The sequence below is a fragment of the Python bivittatus genome, unplaced genomic scaffold (genome assembly GCF_059951505.1).
Source record: "Python bivittatus isolate LINGU-HERP-01145 unplaced genomic scaffold, Pbiv_v1 ctg000980_np1212, whole genome shotgun sequence".
Taxonomy (NCBI): Eukaryota; Metazoa; Chordata; class Lepidosauria; order Squamata; family Pythonidae; genus Python; species Python bivittatus.
The window spans coordinates 5,695,032-5,710,366 of NW_028277125.1; the positions used below are offsets into that span (position 1 = coordinate 5,695,032).

Below are 15,335 nucleotides of genomic sequence, written 5' to 3' on the forward strand. Positions count from 1 at the left end.
GTGCTCACCGTACCACATATATCTCCCAGTGTCAATGTGACTCCCAAAATGAATAAATATTTTTAAATAAAATCACATGGCCAGAATCTTATAAACTTGCAATGTGTCCCAAGGGTTTGGTATTCCCACCTGAAATCCGGAGAGACCTTTTAGCAAGAGCTAGACCTAACCGTATTTTAAGATGAATGTTATCAGAAATAATTTATCACTATCTGCTGATGCCCTCAGGAATTATTTTCGCAAATGGCCACACCTGGAAACAGCAGCGACACATCGGCATCACTGCTTTGCGGAAGCTGGGCCTGGGGAAAAAAAGCATTGAGCATCAAATAGAAGAAGGAGCTCAGAAGCTGGTAGAGGTCTTTACACAAACAAGAGGTATGAAATTTGGGGTAATGACAGTGGCTCAAGTCCCTCTCTGCAGAAGTCTTTTACACTCTATATCCTACTAAAACTCTCATGTTGTAAGCTTCAAATGGGCAAAATGGTGCATCATAGGGCAACAATTTTTGAACCAAGGTACATCAAACTTACAAAATGCATCCAAAATCCAGGACGGACAACTCCTGTTTGATTCAAATTGAGGAAATTTGTGGCCGCCTCAGCACCGTTGTGGTGCTGCACTGCCATTGTCAGCCCAGGTCATGTGATTGTCATGAGTGTATCCCCAACCTCTTTCCTGCCTCTCTCTGTCCCCTGCGCCCAATCGGCTGGCAGCAGGGCCCAACAGGCAAGCAGCAATTGGCTGCTTTGGAAATGAGGGAGAAATCTGAAATCTCTTAATGGCAGTTGGTGGTGAGGAAAGGACAAAGGAATGAGTTAGTTGCCTGCTGGTGGGGGGCACTGGGGGATGCTGGCTTTCAGCAGGAGACGCCTCTTCCTAACTGTAATGTGGACTAGAGGGGCAGTTTTCCTACAGTCCCTTGCTCCCTTTGTTCCATCTCCTCAAGCAAAGGGGCAGGCAGTTTATTTGGTCAGCTAAAGAGAAGAAAAAGCAGGCGGCTTCACCAGGGCTCTCCTGAGGGTTGTGTGGGGAGGGCAAATGCTGCAAGCCTATGTTATACGTGGAAAGGGAGGAAGGGAGGGAGGGAGGGAGGAAGGGAGGGAGATTTCTGCTACTGCCTGCAGCTTCCCACAAGCAAAGTCAAGGGGGAATCTGGCCGCAAGTTGCAAGTTCCTGAGAGTCCCACTACTTTTTTGCCATTGGTCATTCTGTTTCTCTGTTTAGCTAAGGAAATATCTCTGAAACAATGACCCAGCGGGTCACGGGTTGTCTAGTTTCAAATGAAAAAAGTTGTATTTGATTGGAGTTTTAACTTTTAAAAAAATTGATAGAGTTCCCAATTCTCTTCCCTCATCTCCTTAGAAGTCCTGTTCTTTACTATTAACAGGTGAACAGGAGAGCCTGAATTAATTATGAAATAACTTTATTTGCAGGACAGCCATTTGACCCTTCATTTCCAGTACTAAATTCAGTTTCTAATATCATATGTGCTTTGAGTTTTGGACATCAGTTTGCTCCTGAAGATGAAAATTTCCAGAAACTAGTTCAAGCCCTGAACATTCTTGTGAAATTCATTGGTGACAAGTTCCATATTGTGAGTAATATTTTCAACTAAAGAGACAAACATCCCCCCAAACTTATGTTTCCAGCAGTATTTTCATTGAATCATAGAATGCAAGGCATGGAGGAAGCTTGGAAATCATCAAGGGTATTCCTCTCCCCAGTATGTGTGTGTGCCTTTGTGTCAGTCTTGACTCCTTGGAACTGCCTGGACAAGTCTCTTCAGTTTTCCTGGCAAGATGTTTTGGAATTGCCCTCTTCCTAGGGCTGAGAGAGAGGGACTGGCCCAAGGTCACCCACCTGACTTAGTGCCTGAGTCAGGATTAGAACTCACAGTGGCTCTCCCCAGTGCAAGAATCCATCATTTCAGTATCATCAGCAGACAGCCATCTACCCCATATTTACACACCTCTAGCAAAAGATGGTCCAGCACTACTTCAGTCAGTCCATCACTGAAAGGTTCTCACCATTTTTTCCGGACACCCAACCAACATTTGGTTCCTTATAATATACACCTATTGTTTCTGTCCTGTCTTCTGGAAGAACTCTGAACCGTCCTGCTTCTCTTCTATGTGACACTCCTTCAAATACATGAGGGCAGCGATCCTGTTCCCTTGGAGTCTTTCTTTCTCCAGGTTAAACATAGCTCCTTCTTCCAATGGTTCCTTTTAAGTTTTTCCTTCCAAGTCCCTTGTCATCTTAGCTGCTCTCCCACAGGGTGGGTCTGTATTGGGACTATCACTCCACATAGTAACTTGGAATAGCACTAAATAGTCCTCTTCTCCATGAATCCATATTGTGTCTCTTTCAGTCAACCCATAAACCAGCCCTACCCTCCAGGGATCTGTTGATCAAGTCTAGTCCGGAAATATGACAGGGACACCCTTGCCAAATTGCCCCCTGAAGGTCACTCTTTTTTCTGGATTCTAGAATACGGAGCACCTCACAGAGGTCCATCATATCTCCTCTTCAACTTGTTGAGGAGAGTCACATGTTTATGTTCTGCAAAGCACCTTATACAAGCAATGCTGAGCTGCCTGAGACAGGCTTAATCCCCAGCAAAGATTGTAGCATTCAACAGTGGCAGAAGGATGGGAAGGGTGAAGAAAACCTGCTTGGATTACAGTGCAAAGTAGAGAATTCTGCTTTCATTTAGTTGACCAAGAGTTTGAATCTGCTACCTGTCCGATCATACCTGGAGCAAGGAATCAGTACACCTCTGAAATAAAACTCTCTCTCTCTCTCTCTCTCTCTTTCTTTCTCTCTCTCTCTCCACCCCCCCCCCGTCTAATTTATTTCTATGATTTATCTAGCCCCCACATCTCACACAAATGTCTCTGCATGGCTTACAAGATTAAAAAACACAAACCCACCAGCCATAACCCCCAGCACCAAAGGATAACAATGACCTCACTGACCATCAATGATGACAGAGTTCATCTACTCACCTGACCCAATATTTTTTTGGAAACATTCAGGTCTTCAATGCCTTGTGAAACCGTAACAGGGTTGGGGCATCTGAATCTCTTTGATTCGGGATGCCCTTTTTTGATCCCAGTGATTATCATGACATGCCAGCTCAAGCATTCTAGAGCAGAGACTAGAAGAATGTGAAAATCCCACCCATATAGTTAATGTATTATTTATTCTTGCCTATGAATCCAGTTACACTTATTATCTGTTTCTATGAGCTGGTGAGAGTCTTTTATAATTTTGATGGGAATCGATAATTTTTGCTCTTCATTTTCTATTAGTTATATGATGTGTTTCCGCGGTTAATGAACTACCTCCCAGGGCCTCACAAGGAGGCCATGGCTTCTACGGAGTTGATCCTTTCCTTTGCAAAGCAGGAAATAGAGAAACACAAGGAATTCCACTCTCGGCATGAGCCACAAGATTTCATTGATCACTATCTTCTTCAGATGGAGAAGGTATGGGCTTCTTGTAGTTCAATACAGGGGCAAGGAATTATTACATTCCTTGCTATAAGTAAACAGGAGGAGCTACTGATACCGTGTCCCTTCATCTTGGATTTTTTTTTTTCTTTTTCATTCAGCTCCCATTCTGAATTTACCCCATGCCAAATTAAGGTTGCTTCTGAATAAGAGCTGTATTGTAACTATTCTCGTTTAGACATGGACTGTTCTCTGTGGGGGGAGGCAGAAATCAGTGGCTTCCATTTGTCACCCTCTCGTAAAGTTTGCCTACCACTCCTTTCCCTTTTTCTGGACAAGTTCCATTAAGAAAGAAAAGAATTAACAGGTTAGGGACTTTTGATTAATTCATACTTGACTCACTCCAAGAAATGATTGGAGAAGGACAGTTACTTTCATAGCCTTGACTGTAATTATAAATGTAAAATATTTTGAAACAAGGAAAAAAAGTCCTCCTCTCCAATATTTTCAGAAAAAGACCCAGAATGATTGTATAGAAGCAACTTTGATCAATGTGAAGTTACTTTGCACTCTGCTGACCATTTCACATGGTCTGCAGTGTCTCTACAGCCACAAGGCATGGTAGTCCAGTAGTGTGTCACAATCAATAGTCACGTATGACCACAGGTATTTGAACTGTGTCGCTTTGCTTAATTTGATACCAAGAGTCTTGAGTATCCCATTGGTCTGGTCACCACATTCAGGTTATACACTCTTAGTATTGACCCTTATTCCTAAAGCAGTTAGACACATTTTCCACCTTTGTCTCAATTGTCCGAGGCTGCTTCATGTTTCACTGTCTATCATGATATCCTCAGCATATAACAGCATTCATGGGTGTTGTGATTATGGTTGGGGTCCAAACAGAGAAGAAAGGGCAATGTTGAGAGATGGTCCCTTTGTCGATGGGAAAGATGCTTGAGCATCCAGTAGCACTACTTACTGAGCTGATAACATTGGGGTACAGTAGCTGAACTCAGCAGATACATTGTATAATGTCAGTGATAACCAGATGAGGTCATGTGGTGCTTGATCAAATGCTTTTTCTAGGTCAGTGAGTGGCATATGTATGGTTGTTCATTTCTCATGGTGCTTCTCCATCAATAGGCATGTGGCATGTATGGTGTCCGCTGTTCAACAATTCTTGATGCAGTTGCACTGTATTGGTGAAAGGTTGCTGGTGTATCAGAAGAATCTAGTATGCTTTCAGAAATTGTCATAGTGTGGCATAGTAGCCAGATCAGTTTGTAGTTCGAGCAGTCACATACATCACTTTTGCCTTTCTAGATTGAGATTGTTGTATTGATGTGGTAAATTCATTTTTTTGTACAATGTTTTTGAACACTCTTGTAAGCCAGTGTGCTCCCTGTGATTCAGGTAGCTTCCATGTTTCTGTATTCCATATTTCAGCTGGAATATGGAATTCAGGCCAATTCCTTGGTTGTTTTTCCTCTTGCAGATGGCAAGTGAGCCTTATTCAACCAGCTGCCAGATGGTTCATGACAGATGAGCAGTGCATCCCCCGGGTGGCACGTAGGAGGAGAAAACCCCTACAGGTTATATAGTAGATTACTGCTACTATGGTCCCTGGGGTACCTCCAAATAAGATCCAGGATTAATATCTCAAATTAGAAGCTGTAGACCACTGGTAACCATCATCAGCTTCTACAAAAAGCTGGCTGAAGAACAAGCTGCTCATTGCATCAACATGCATAATGCTTACCTCTAAAGCTGAAGCTCTACATCTCTTTGATCTGGTTTACTTTAAGACAGTGTCTTACTGACTCCGAATCTACCACTCTAATTATTACTCCAATGCATTTGTTGTCCTATATATCTATCAGGAATATAGTTATTCTCATGACTTGCGACACAGAAGCAATAATAACCACAGGAAAGCTGCATAGAATTCATTCTGGTTTTCATTTCCCATTTTAAACATCAGAGCAGGAATGACCCCAACTCAACCTACAACGAAGAGAACCTGGCTCAGTGTGTTTTTGATTTTTTTACTGCTGGAACAGACACAGCCTTTGCTACTCTGATGTGGGCACTGCTCCTCTTGGCAAATCATCCCCAAATCCAAGGTGAGAGAAATATGGGCAGGGGAACACGGTGGCTCTCCGGTTCTAAAACACACAGGAATTACTTGAAATTCTTTAAAGTATTAATGGCTGTTGAATGATAAACTGACTCTATTCTTCATGATAATTTTCCTATGTGGATTCTTGAACCTATCATGAGGAACGTGACCATAGCAGGGTTAAAGAAAGCAAAGAATGTACATACAGAGACCCTTCTTTGATGTCCTCAATAAAATATTGAGTGATGAACTAAAAACTGAAAATGAACATTTAACGCACTTTAAATTCAGAAATCTACCAATCTTTTCAGATTTGGTCTTTGTTTTCAGCCTAAATTGTATGCAGAAGATTTTTTATTTTTTTTAATTGAATCAGATTTCCAAAATAGTTGGGATTGAATTCTGGAGACTGACTTTTCTAACGGAAATTCAGTGGAATCTTTGAACTAAATCAACAATTTACATCAATATTCTGAACCAGTTTGGACTGGATCAAATCAGAGCCTATGACACGCATTTAATATCTGCAGTCCATTAAAAACAAAATGAGGATGACATTACATTTAATGCTCTGAAGGCTATTCTACACTCGAAAGTACTCCTGAGGATTAACACTGGGAATTGAAGTGAAACACATTATTGAAAACAAAGCTTCTATTTCCATCATTTTTTTCTAGAGAAAGTCCAGAAGGAGATTGAAGATGTGTTTGGCACCTCGGGGTCAATTTCCTATCAAGATCACAAGAAGCTGCCCTACACCAATGCTGTGCTTCATGAAATGCAGCGTATAAAATATGTCTTGCTATATGGGGTTGGCAGGCAAAATACAAAGGATGTGAAGATGAGGGGTTACCACATCCCAAAGGTAGAGAAACTTGTTCAGACTGCAGTCCAGGAGTCCAACCTGGACAGAAAAGCACCCGGGGGCACTTGGACAGATGCTATCTGCTCAGGAACTGCAAGTTTAGTTGCCCAAAATCAAATGGGCAAGAATAGCATACTTTGGGAGTGGGGTGGGAAGTTACAGATTAAATCCAAACTCCTATCAAATTTTAAAGCTAGAGCCCAAAATGATTTATGTTTATTCTAGGAAGATGATAAGAAATTAAGGGCTGAACTTAAGTTCAGAATTGTAGTCCAATCCACTGAGTGACCATGTTTCTTCACTGATATGTCCTCTTCTTCGGGCCACCTGGGGGGATAAAGAATTTTGGACCCAGCCCTTTTTTCCAATGAAAGGAAGGGGAGAAAGGAAGCCAAGCTTTTAAGCAGCCACTGCTTTGAGAAACTGCTTTGGGAATGAACAAATGTGGGTCCATAAAGGCAAGCTATGAGCAAATGTTTCATCAATTGTGCTTTGAATGTTTTTCCTTTTTACCTTATGAAGCTGCTCTGTTTAGCCATCTCTGTTTTTTACAGGGGTCTTTTATCATCGCAGACCTCCGCTCTGTCCTTTTTGATCCTGAACAATGGGAAACACCTGAAGAATTCAACCCCAATCACTTTTTAGACAACGATGGCAAGTTCATCACCCGGGAAGAGTTTCTGCCATTTGGAATAGGTAAATCCATGAGTCCAAAGCAGCTTATACCTTATACATTCCCAGAAGCACCACCTCTGACGAGTTCTGAGGTCATCGTGGTCTGAAAATAAAACCAAGGAATCCTCATTCCTTCTAGTTTCCAAACTAAGAGAGTCTAAAGTTCCCTTTAGGCAGTAAACTTCCAAGTACAAAGGAATACGAGTTATATTTACGTTGCAGTCTTACACAGTAGAGCTTTGTAAGACATGTAGAAGATTGTGCTATTCTCTTTTGGGTTTGGGAGAGAACGTTGAGCTACATCCAAGGAACGCTAACCTAACTGCAGCTTCTTAGTGAAAGATCTGGAGTACAGAGTTATGGTTTTAGATGCATTAAGCTCTGCCATTTTAATGAATGCATCTAGAACCATAAGTCTTCCCACCCACAGTCTTTCCAGTCTTGTCTGGTACTGCATGTACACCAGTGAATCCTTCTCCATTGAGGGTGAAGGTAGCAAAGGCATAAAAGGCAATGCTTCAACCAGGATAAAGATGAGAACTTGTGACTCTTGCTATCTTCTGTCCTGCACAATTCCAGAAATCCCATCACATCCCCTTTCCCCCTCCACTTGGCACTGCATCACCCCCTCCTTCCAATCCCCCATAGCCAACCCAGCTACAACAGGATGGAATTGGGCCACTGTAGTGAGAATCTAAAACTCATTCACTCATTTGCCATTCCTCCAACCTCACCTTCTGGAATATGGCTCCTGATGAGAAAAACTCCCCAACAAATAAGGAGAAGCACAGTAAATGACAGACTGTAGAGATGGCAGTTCTATAGGAGGTGATGGACACCCATTGCCATTCAAACACTCAAGCTGGCATGCAAAATTTGAAAAATATCTCTGGTTGGGAATTTATTCCATAGCCTAGAATCCACGCAGGATTCTAGTTAGCTGGGTTCTGGCACTGCAGAACTATCTGTGATCTTGGAAACTACTTGTGCAAATCCATGTTGGGTTTTTTCAAACTGGGTTCTGATGGCTTCCAACATGGACCATGGGTAACACACACCCACAAGTCTCAAATACACTTTCAGCCTTCCCAATTCCTCCATGTCTCAATGATGGCTCTTGTCCTCCCACTAGTTCTATGCCATCAGCATTTCTTTTCACCAATCTTTGCAAACATCCCTGCAGGAGGCGTTTAATTGCCTTTCCCTCTCCACTGTTTGGGTCTTCTGTCTTCCCATAGACATACACCAAAAACAACTACTTGCCTAGCCCCAAACTCTGACAAACATTTCCCCAAGCGACTAAAAAGAGCTGAAGGGCCTGTAAGTAGAGAGAGCTAGAAATCCAGCTGAGTTTCTACCTTGCTTAGCAGCAGAAAAGCACTTCTATATTGCAGTAACTATGACTTATAAATCAAGGTACACCTGGGGGTTAACAAGCACTCCCAAACTCCAAACCTGCTCTTTCTGGGAGAGTTTAGTCCCGTCCAGAATAAATTCCACCTCAGTCCCCAAATCCAGCTTTCTCCTAATCAGTTGTACCTCCATTTTTGTCAGCTTCTTTTCCTTCATCCAACCATTTATCAAGATGAAGCAACATTCAAAGATACTGGTTATTTCCTTGGAGTTGGGTGGTAAGGAGCCCTAGACATGGAGGTCAATACATACTGGAATTACTACACTCCAACATTCTGCTCACCTGTCCCACCATCAACGAACCAATCAAATAGTAATCTCCCAGAATCACCTTCTGGGTATAATCCAACAGGAAAGGCTGGAACCACTGTGCCCCCAAAGAACAAAACCAACAGATGGCCCAGAAGGGTACCATGGTCCATGGAGTTAAAGCAACTGAGGGAGACAAGAGAATTAGCCCTCCCCACATCCAATTTCTGGCATGGCTCATTTGCCAAGAAAAGCAAAAGAGATTCAGTAGCATAGACTGGATAAAGCCCCAGCTGACATGGGTCCAGTTTCATCCAAATGCATCTGGAATGTTTTTTCTTGATCACCTGAGATATTTGAAAATGATGTAACATCATAAACCAACGGGTTGTAACTGCCTGGGCCACCTCCATATTTCACAAATCAGCCAGGAATCCATAATAGGCAAGGCATAAAATTTCTTTAGTGTACTCCATCTGGATCTATCAGATACCTGGGCCAGACTCTTTTAATGGCCCTTCATCCCTGCAGAATGGCAATCTGCATCTGTCCATGGCAATAAGAGTTTTGTAAAGCTTGTTCTTGTTCAGAGAGAAACAAAATTCCAAACCCACCTTCTGTGGCCCAAGAGTAGTTGGGCAGATCCACGCAAGTCATGTCAAACATGACATCCTGGGCCATTCCTCCACTGACAATCTGACATGAACATTTAAATCCCTGAGGAAAAGAAGTCAAAGGTATTTCAATGCCATAGTAGCACTTACTCTGATCAGGCCAGGAAGAAAAGCTGTTTCGCAGTGTTATGTCCACATTCCTCCAGACAAGCAGCTGTAGAAAGCAAATATACCACATTGGCAGAATGTCAGAATATGTGTTTGGTCAGTGAAAGGGAATTCCTATAGATCATGTCCATACCACCTCCCTCTACTCCAGCTGTAGCCTCATGCACCGTAGAATAAGTTGGTGGACAGAGAGCTGAGAAAGTGACTTCCATTTTTAAGGCCAATCTCTGGAAAAACGTGCCAGACCAGTTTTTTCAGGGGTGTATAGTTTTGCCTTTGAAATGATGTACTATTAGATTATGGACTAGTGCAACCTGATTGAAGTCATCATGCTGTGGGGTGTCAAGAAACTGATTGAAAGGGAGGAAACACCTCTAGAAATTGAATCTGCTGGAAGTTACTAAGATTCCACTTGGAAAGCTTCTGGGGCTCTTACAACTCTTTTCAGATTTACTTGCTGATGTGGATATACTCTAGAGAATAAACTGCCATTCCCTTTCTGCATGTCTTGTCTCATCTACAGGTCAGCGGGTATGTGTGGGAGAGCAGCTGGCAAGAATTGAGATCTTCATCTTTCTGACCAGCCTGTTGAGGGCCTTCAGCTTCCAGGTGCCTGAAGGAGTGAAAGAACTCAATCAAGCACCTCTTGTAAAGATGCTCCTGCATCCATACCCTTACAAACTGTGTGCTGTTCCCCACACAGGCCTAAAACTTATAAAAACACCATGACAAGCATAAAACTAATTACAGTATACTATTTCAGTATGGTAAATGTTTCCTGTATGCCCATTCACTTATTTTGATGTTCTGCCTCCATTTACTCTACACAGAAACTTCCTCAACCTACTGCTGGATTCACACAACTTATTTAACAAGGTCAACAAAAGAACTGGAGGTTGTGTGTGATCAATATGCTAAGTAAGCTTGTTAGGTTTTACCTTTCTTTCCTTCTGGGTAGCAATAAAACATAATACTTTTGATTTACTCTTAGTATCTCTTTTCATTTTTTTTTAAACATCTCTCATGGACTTCACATTCTCCCAGCACAGCAAATGGTGAAACCCCATGTGTTTTTCTCAGGCCTTTCATATAGAACAGATGTGGCTGCTTTAAAAAAGGAAGGCTTTAAAAAAAGGAAGGTTTTTAAAAAAGGAAGGTTTTGAAAACAGGAGTGCAACTGTGGTAGATTCCCTGAGTGAAATAAGGATTGGATTGACCCCAGACTCAATGAGATCTAACAAGTCTTGGACACCAACTGCTTTTCTTTTCATCTCTCTCCTTTTTATTACACAGAATGAAATATTACCTTTCTAAATAAGTTTTATACTTCTCTTCATTTTACAGACCTGTATTTAGGCCTTATTTCTGGGACCTTAACATTAAACTGATTAGATCTATTCAGCTCTTGTCCTATGGCCAAATATATGTCTTACCCTTTTCTATGTTTTCCTCTAGATATATATGGTTGAATCCCCCTATTTCTGTATTCTACTACTATATTAGATCTCCTACTTCTGCTCCTTTAGAAGTATTGCAATGATTCTGTGCTTGTTTGGTAGCATCGACTTCAGTAGCTGTGTTCTTTCTCCATGCTTTATATTCTTTTCCAGAACAATCCTGGTTGTCTGTCCAGTTAGGGAGAGGGAGGGAGGAGCAAGCATAGGGGCTTTCCAGCATCAGAACATAAGCCGTGCCCTGCTGGATCAGACTCCTGGCCCATTGAGTCCAGCGGTCTCTTCTCCCAGTGGCCAACAACTGCACCACTAGTCTCCTAGAAGTTGGCCTTCAGAGGCAGTCCCATGGCAATCAAGGCAATAGGCATGGTTCCCTGTGACTTCCATGATTTGGTCCAACCTTTTTTTGAAGAAAGCCAACCTGGTATCAGGTACCACATCGCACAGTGAGTGAATCCCAAGGCTGAATTATGCATTGTGTTAAAAAACAAAATGATATCAGTGTGTGAATTCATTGGAGCAAAGCTGGGAAGTGTTGGTTCTTTCTCTTTGTAATCCAAGTTCTAGATTTCTCTGCTTGGGCTGCTCCAGACTGCATCCAACCCAGCATGAATACAGATTGCAGGGGTGGGTATTTAGGCCTCAGTGAGCCAGGTCATCCCTTATTGGTTTCTGCCAAGAAGACTGGTTTCTGTCAGAACTAGTTGGAAATTCACCTCTCCTCATTTGTTGAAGCCAATACTTCAACCAGAAGAGCTGTAATCAAACCTCAACTGAGATTCAGTCAAGGTCTACCTGGAGAAGTGCATTAGCAACACAGAGGAGAACCTGGAGTAAGGATCTTATAAAATTAGTTTGTACACCTGCTAATGTATGGATAATCTTGTAATTGCCACATCTCTGCCATACAGCAAAAGACCTAGCACTTTGGCTTTGAAATGATTAATTGCTGTAGATATGCAGTTGTTACTCCTACAGGTTGAATTTCTGATGATTGCATTAGGAGCTGTTTTGGCTCACAAAGAAAGGTGTGAAGAGTGCAACGTCCAGGAAGATGACTGGAAATAGATGCCACCTAATGAATGCAACCAGCTTCGTTTTCATATGGTGGATTTCTAGCATTTTAGAATAGAAGGAGGATGAAAATCCATGAAGGCTACATCACAACCAGGCAAGATCACAACATTGTCAGCATTTAGTAGAATGCAGACTGATTTACTGGTCACAAAAAAAGGATGAAATTCAGCTTTGCTCAGGGCCTGAACAATATCATTGATATAAAAAATAATCAAGATATTTTTTGTAGATACATACATGCTTCACTCCCTTACATGTTGGGAAGGGTCAGTCAGGTCTCCACTTCTAGTCCCCTCATGCAACTTCATATAATATATTTACACTAGTTCAACATGGAATGAGAAGCACAAGATGGCAATTGGACAGATGTTGTCAGCAGTTTCCGGTGGAGTCATGGAAAATCAGATGGGAAGAATAATATAGTAGTTCTTTTTATGAGTGTAAAGTCACAAATGTAACAGAGTTCAAAAGTAGATCCCTGAATGTTTTACCTTTATTCTAGGAAGATGGCAAGAGATTAAGGGCTGAACTGAAATTCTGAGCTATGGTCATAGATGGGGAAAAAAGTTACTTTTTAGACAAGGTCAGAGAAAGATTTATAGCTTGCATGTGAACAACCTGGGTTTTCTTTGTGGGTGTGTGCATGACTATAAGAATGTTACCTCCAGTGTAGGTGCCTGTCTGTTTTTTCTGTACTCCTCCTATGGAGGAAGATGGATTTATCATCACTTTACCAGAAGAATATAGACGGTCTATAAAATTACTCATAATCTTATTATCTGCCTTCCCTGGTATAGTGCATCTGTTCTATTTATCGGTCAGCTAAGTGATGATAACTTACTCCCCCAAGTAATACATTTGAGTAATTAAAACAGCCAGGGTTGAAGGGGAAGGTGGATGTTTGTCCCCCACCCCCACCTCATTCTTTCTTCAAGAAAATCCTATATTCATGGGACAAAGAAAGACAAGATCCATTTTGAGGGAAAAGAAATTTATTGCGGTGGTTGGTGATTCTCAGATATGTGCAGTAGTTACAATGGGTGGGTTCTACTATGTCTGTAGGAGCTCTACCTCTTCCAAGAGTCACAGAACCAAAGGTTCCTACCCTCTCCAGCTGACCACTTCATTTGTCAGAAGCTGGAGAAAGAAACAAAGGGGTTTGCTGTCTTGAACGTAATTCTCAGCAGCAGGGAGGGGCCTTGACTGAAAATGGAAGAAAATGGTCATATTCTCCTTGAATTCATGATATCTAGGGGAGGGGGAATAGCAGATTTGTGTACTGCATTAGGAAGGGTGGATTCTGCTGAAGTCAACTTCACTAGCTTGAAACCCTGAAGAAGAAAAGTGTCATCAAATGGGGGGGGGGGTGGAATCCTGAAAAAACAAGATACTGTGAATGCACAACTTCAAACAATTACTACTAGAAAACTGGGAGAGCCACAAAGAGGCCATGGTGAATACACAAAGAGCTTTCCAAAATCTGAAAATGGACATAGGACTTTTATAATGGGAAGAGGGACCTTTAGCCAAGGAAAATTATACAGTATTTATTAGTACAAATGTATAGGGCATTTATTTCTCAAAAAGGGTAAAGCATAGAATGAGGTATGCATGAAATATGCAAAGCAAAATTAAAAAAAAAGCTTGGGAGGGCACATTAGAAACAATGGAAAGCGGTGAGAACAAATGGACGAACTGATAGTGAATTATGGCAGAAGGCAGAATGTCTTAAGCTATATTTACAATTGCCTTCTCTCAGAGGGAAGATGAAACTCTACCTGGCCATCGTTGTGCCAATAGTGAAAGGAGGGCTCTGCAGCTCAGAACAGACAGTAAATAACATTTTGTTAAACTGTTCATGGGCCGGGTGACTGTACCCAAAGAGGGGAGATTCATGGCTCCACTCCAGCTGTTTTGAGGAGGGAGAAGAATCCACAGGGATGCCACAAGTGGTGATGGGCTACTTGGTTGACCTGAGTAACGTTTTTGCATTGGCTACCAGTCAGCATCTGGATGCAATCCCTGGGTGCCTCGATTTCTGCAAGAATGTCATCCTCCAGTTATGTACCTCTGCCCATCCTATTAGATCAAGGAGTTCGTTAAAGGTTGCTGTAGGTCCCATTGATAAAATTCTGTCATCATGAGGGATCTAGGAGACGTATCTTTCCCTTGGCCATACCTCCCCCTGGGAGAAGAGTTCCTGCAGAAGTCCACATGGCTCTCACCCAGCTGTCATTTCGGAAAGCTCTAAAAATTGGGCTCTTTCAGCAGGCTATGGAGCAGGGTGATTTGCAACCCCACCTTGATTTTAATTCTTTGGTATCTGTGATGTTTTCCTTCCCAATACGGCAGCTTAACATGGTTTTGTGATATTTCTTATTGTTTTTAATACTTTTTAGGTTTTCATGGACTGCATATCATCTAAAGTGTGTCTGCTTCTTTTTTGCTGAACACAGCCTGTAAATCCCTGTAGGGTTCAGGAATGTCTTTAAGGGACTCTGGGTCCAACTCTAGGGATTTGTTCATGCTGCAAGCTGTTGCTGCAGTTTCCGTTCTTCCTGACTGCTCAGGTCCCACATAAATTCCATCTGCAAATTGCAACTGCCCCGTCTTCCAAAAAACACGAGGATCCCACTTTTTCACCCAGTTCGCTCCGAGGATCAGGGCGTAATTCCCTAAAGGAGCCACTAAGCATTTAAGAGTCTCTTTGTGGGTCCCCACTTGCAGCTCGAAAGGCTCCGTGCGATACAGCACCGCCCCTCCCCCTGCTTTGGAACCATCCAGCTGGGTGAACACTATCGGGGTCTTTATTCTTTTCACCCTTAGCTCCAACGCGTTCACCAGTATGGGACTGATCAAACAGCGTGAGCAGCCGGTATCCATTAGCGCGGTTAGCGTGGCTTTGTACTCTGTTCTGAGCGCTGAAATAGTCACTTTAAGGGTGGTAACACTCACCGAATCATCGTCATCGGAGTCGTCTTCCTCCTCCTCCGGCTCCGCCTTGGGTTCGTGAGCAGGCTTGTCGATCTCGACGCTTGCCTTTTGATCTTTTCCAACGGATCCATTTTTGTAGATGACGAGGTCTGGGAACGGCGATTCTGTGCCTGCCGCCGCGGTTCCTTTTTCCCTTTCGCGCCGGTTTTTTGCACTGCTCCAGCGGCTTTTTTCGCCTCCCCCCCCCGTGCGGGTGGCGGTTTAGGACAGGAAGGCGCCAGATGCCCCGGGTCGCCGCAGCGGAA

General features: G+C 42.6%; 1 protein-coding gene and 1 long non-coding RNA gene across 2 annotated transcripts; one reads left to right on the top strand and one right to left on the bottom strand.

Annotated features, from left to right (window-relative positions):
• The first annotated feature begins 203 nt into the window (after window positions 1-203).
• Window positions 204-10,550, top strand: LOC148213509 (cytochrome P450 2J2-like). The gene is made up of 7 exons (XM_088132415.1): window positions 204-378; window positions 1,438-1,598; window positions 3,319-3,495; window positions 5,444-5,585; window positions 6,259-6,446; window positions 7,001-7,142; window positions 10,089-10,550. Exons 1-7 carry the CDS (start codon window positions 219-221, stop codon window positions 10,292-10,294), a joined length of 1,176 nt encoding a protein of 391 aa, XP_087988541.1. The 5' UTR covers window positions 204-218; the 3' UTR covers window positions 10,295-10,550.
• Window positions 7,099-15,190, bottom strand: LOC148213510 (uncharacterized). Its single transcript, XR_015794472.1, has 3 exons — window positions 15,052-15,190; window positions 9,398-9,500; window positions 7,099-7,224 (listed from the first exon to the last, which is right to left on the bottom strand). It is a non-coding gene; the product is annotated as an uncharacterized LOC148213510 (long non-coding RNA).
• Between the last annotated feature and the right edge of the window lie 145 nt (window positions 15,191-15,335).

Bases quoted from the DNA above. Each gene is read 5' to 3' on its own strand.
- LOC148213509 (XM_088132415.1), top strand. From the start codon at position 219: ATGCCCTCAGGAATTATTTTCGCAAATGGCCACACCTGGAAACAGCAG. The intron at 5,586-6,258 runs GTGAGAGAAATA...ATTTTTTTCTAG, and splicing joins AAATCATCCCCAAATCCAAG to AGAAAGTCCAGAAGGAGATT. The intron at 7,143-10,088 runs GTAAATCCATGA...TCTCATCTACAG, and splicing joins GTTTCTGCCATTTGGAATAG to GTCAGCGGGTATGTGTGGGA.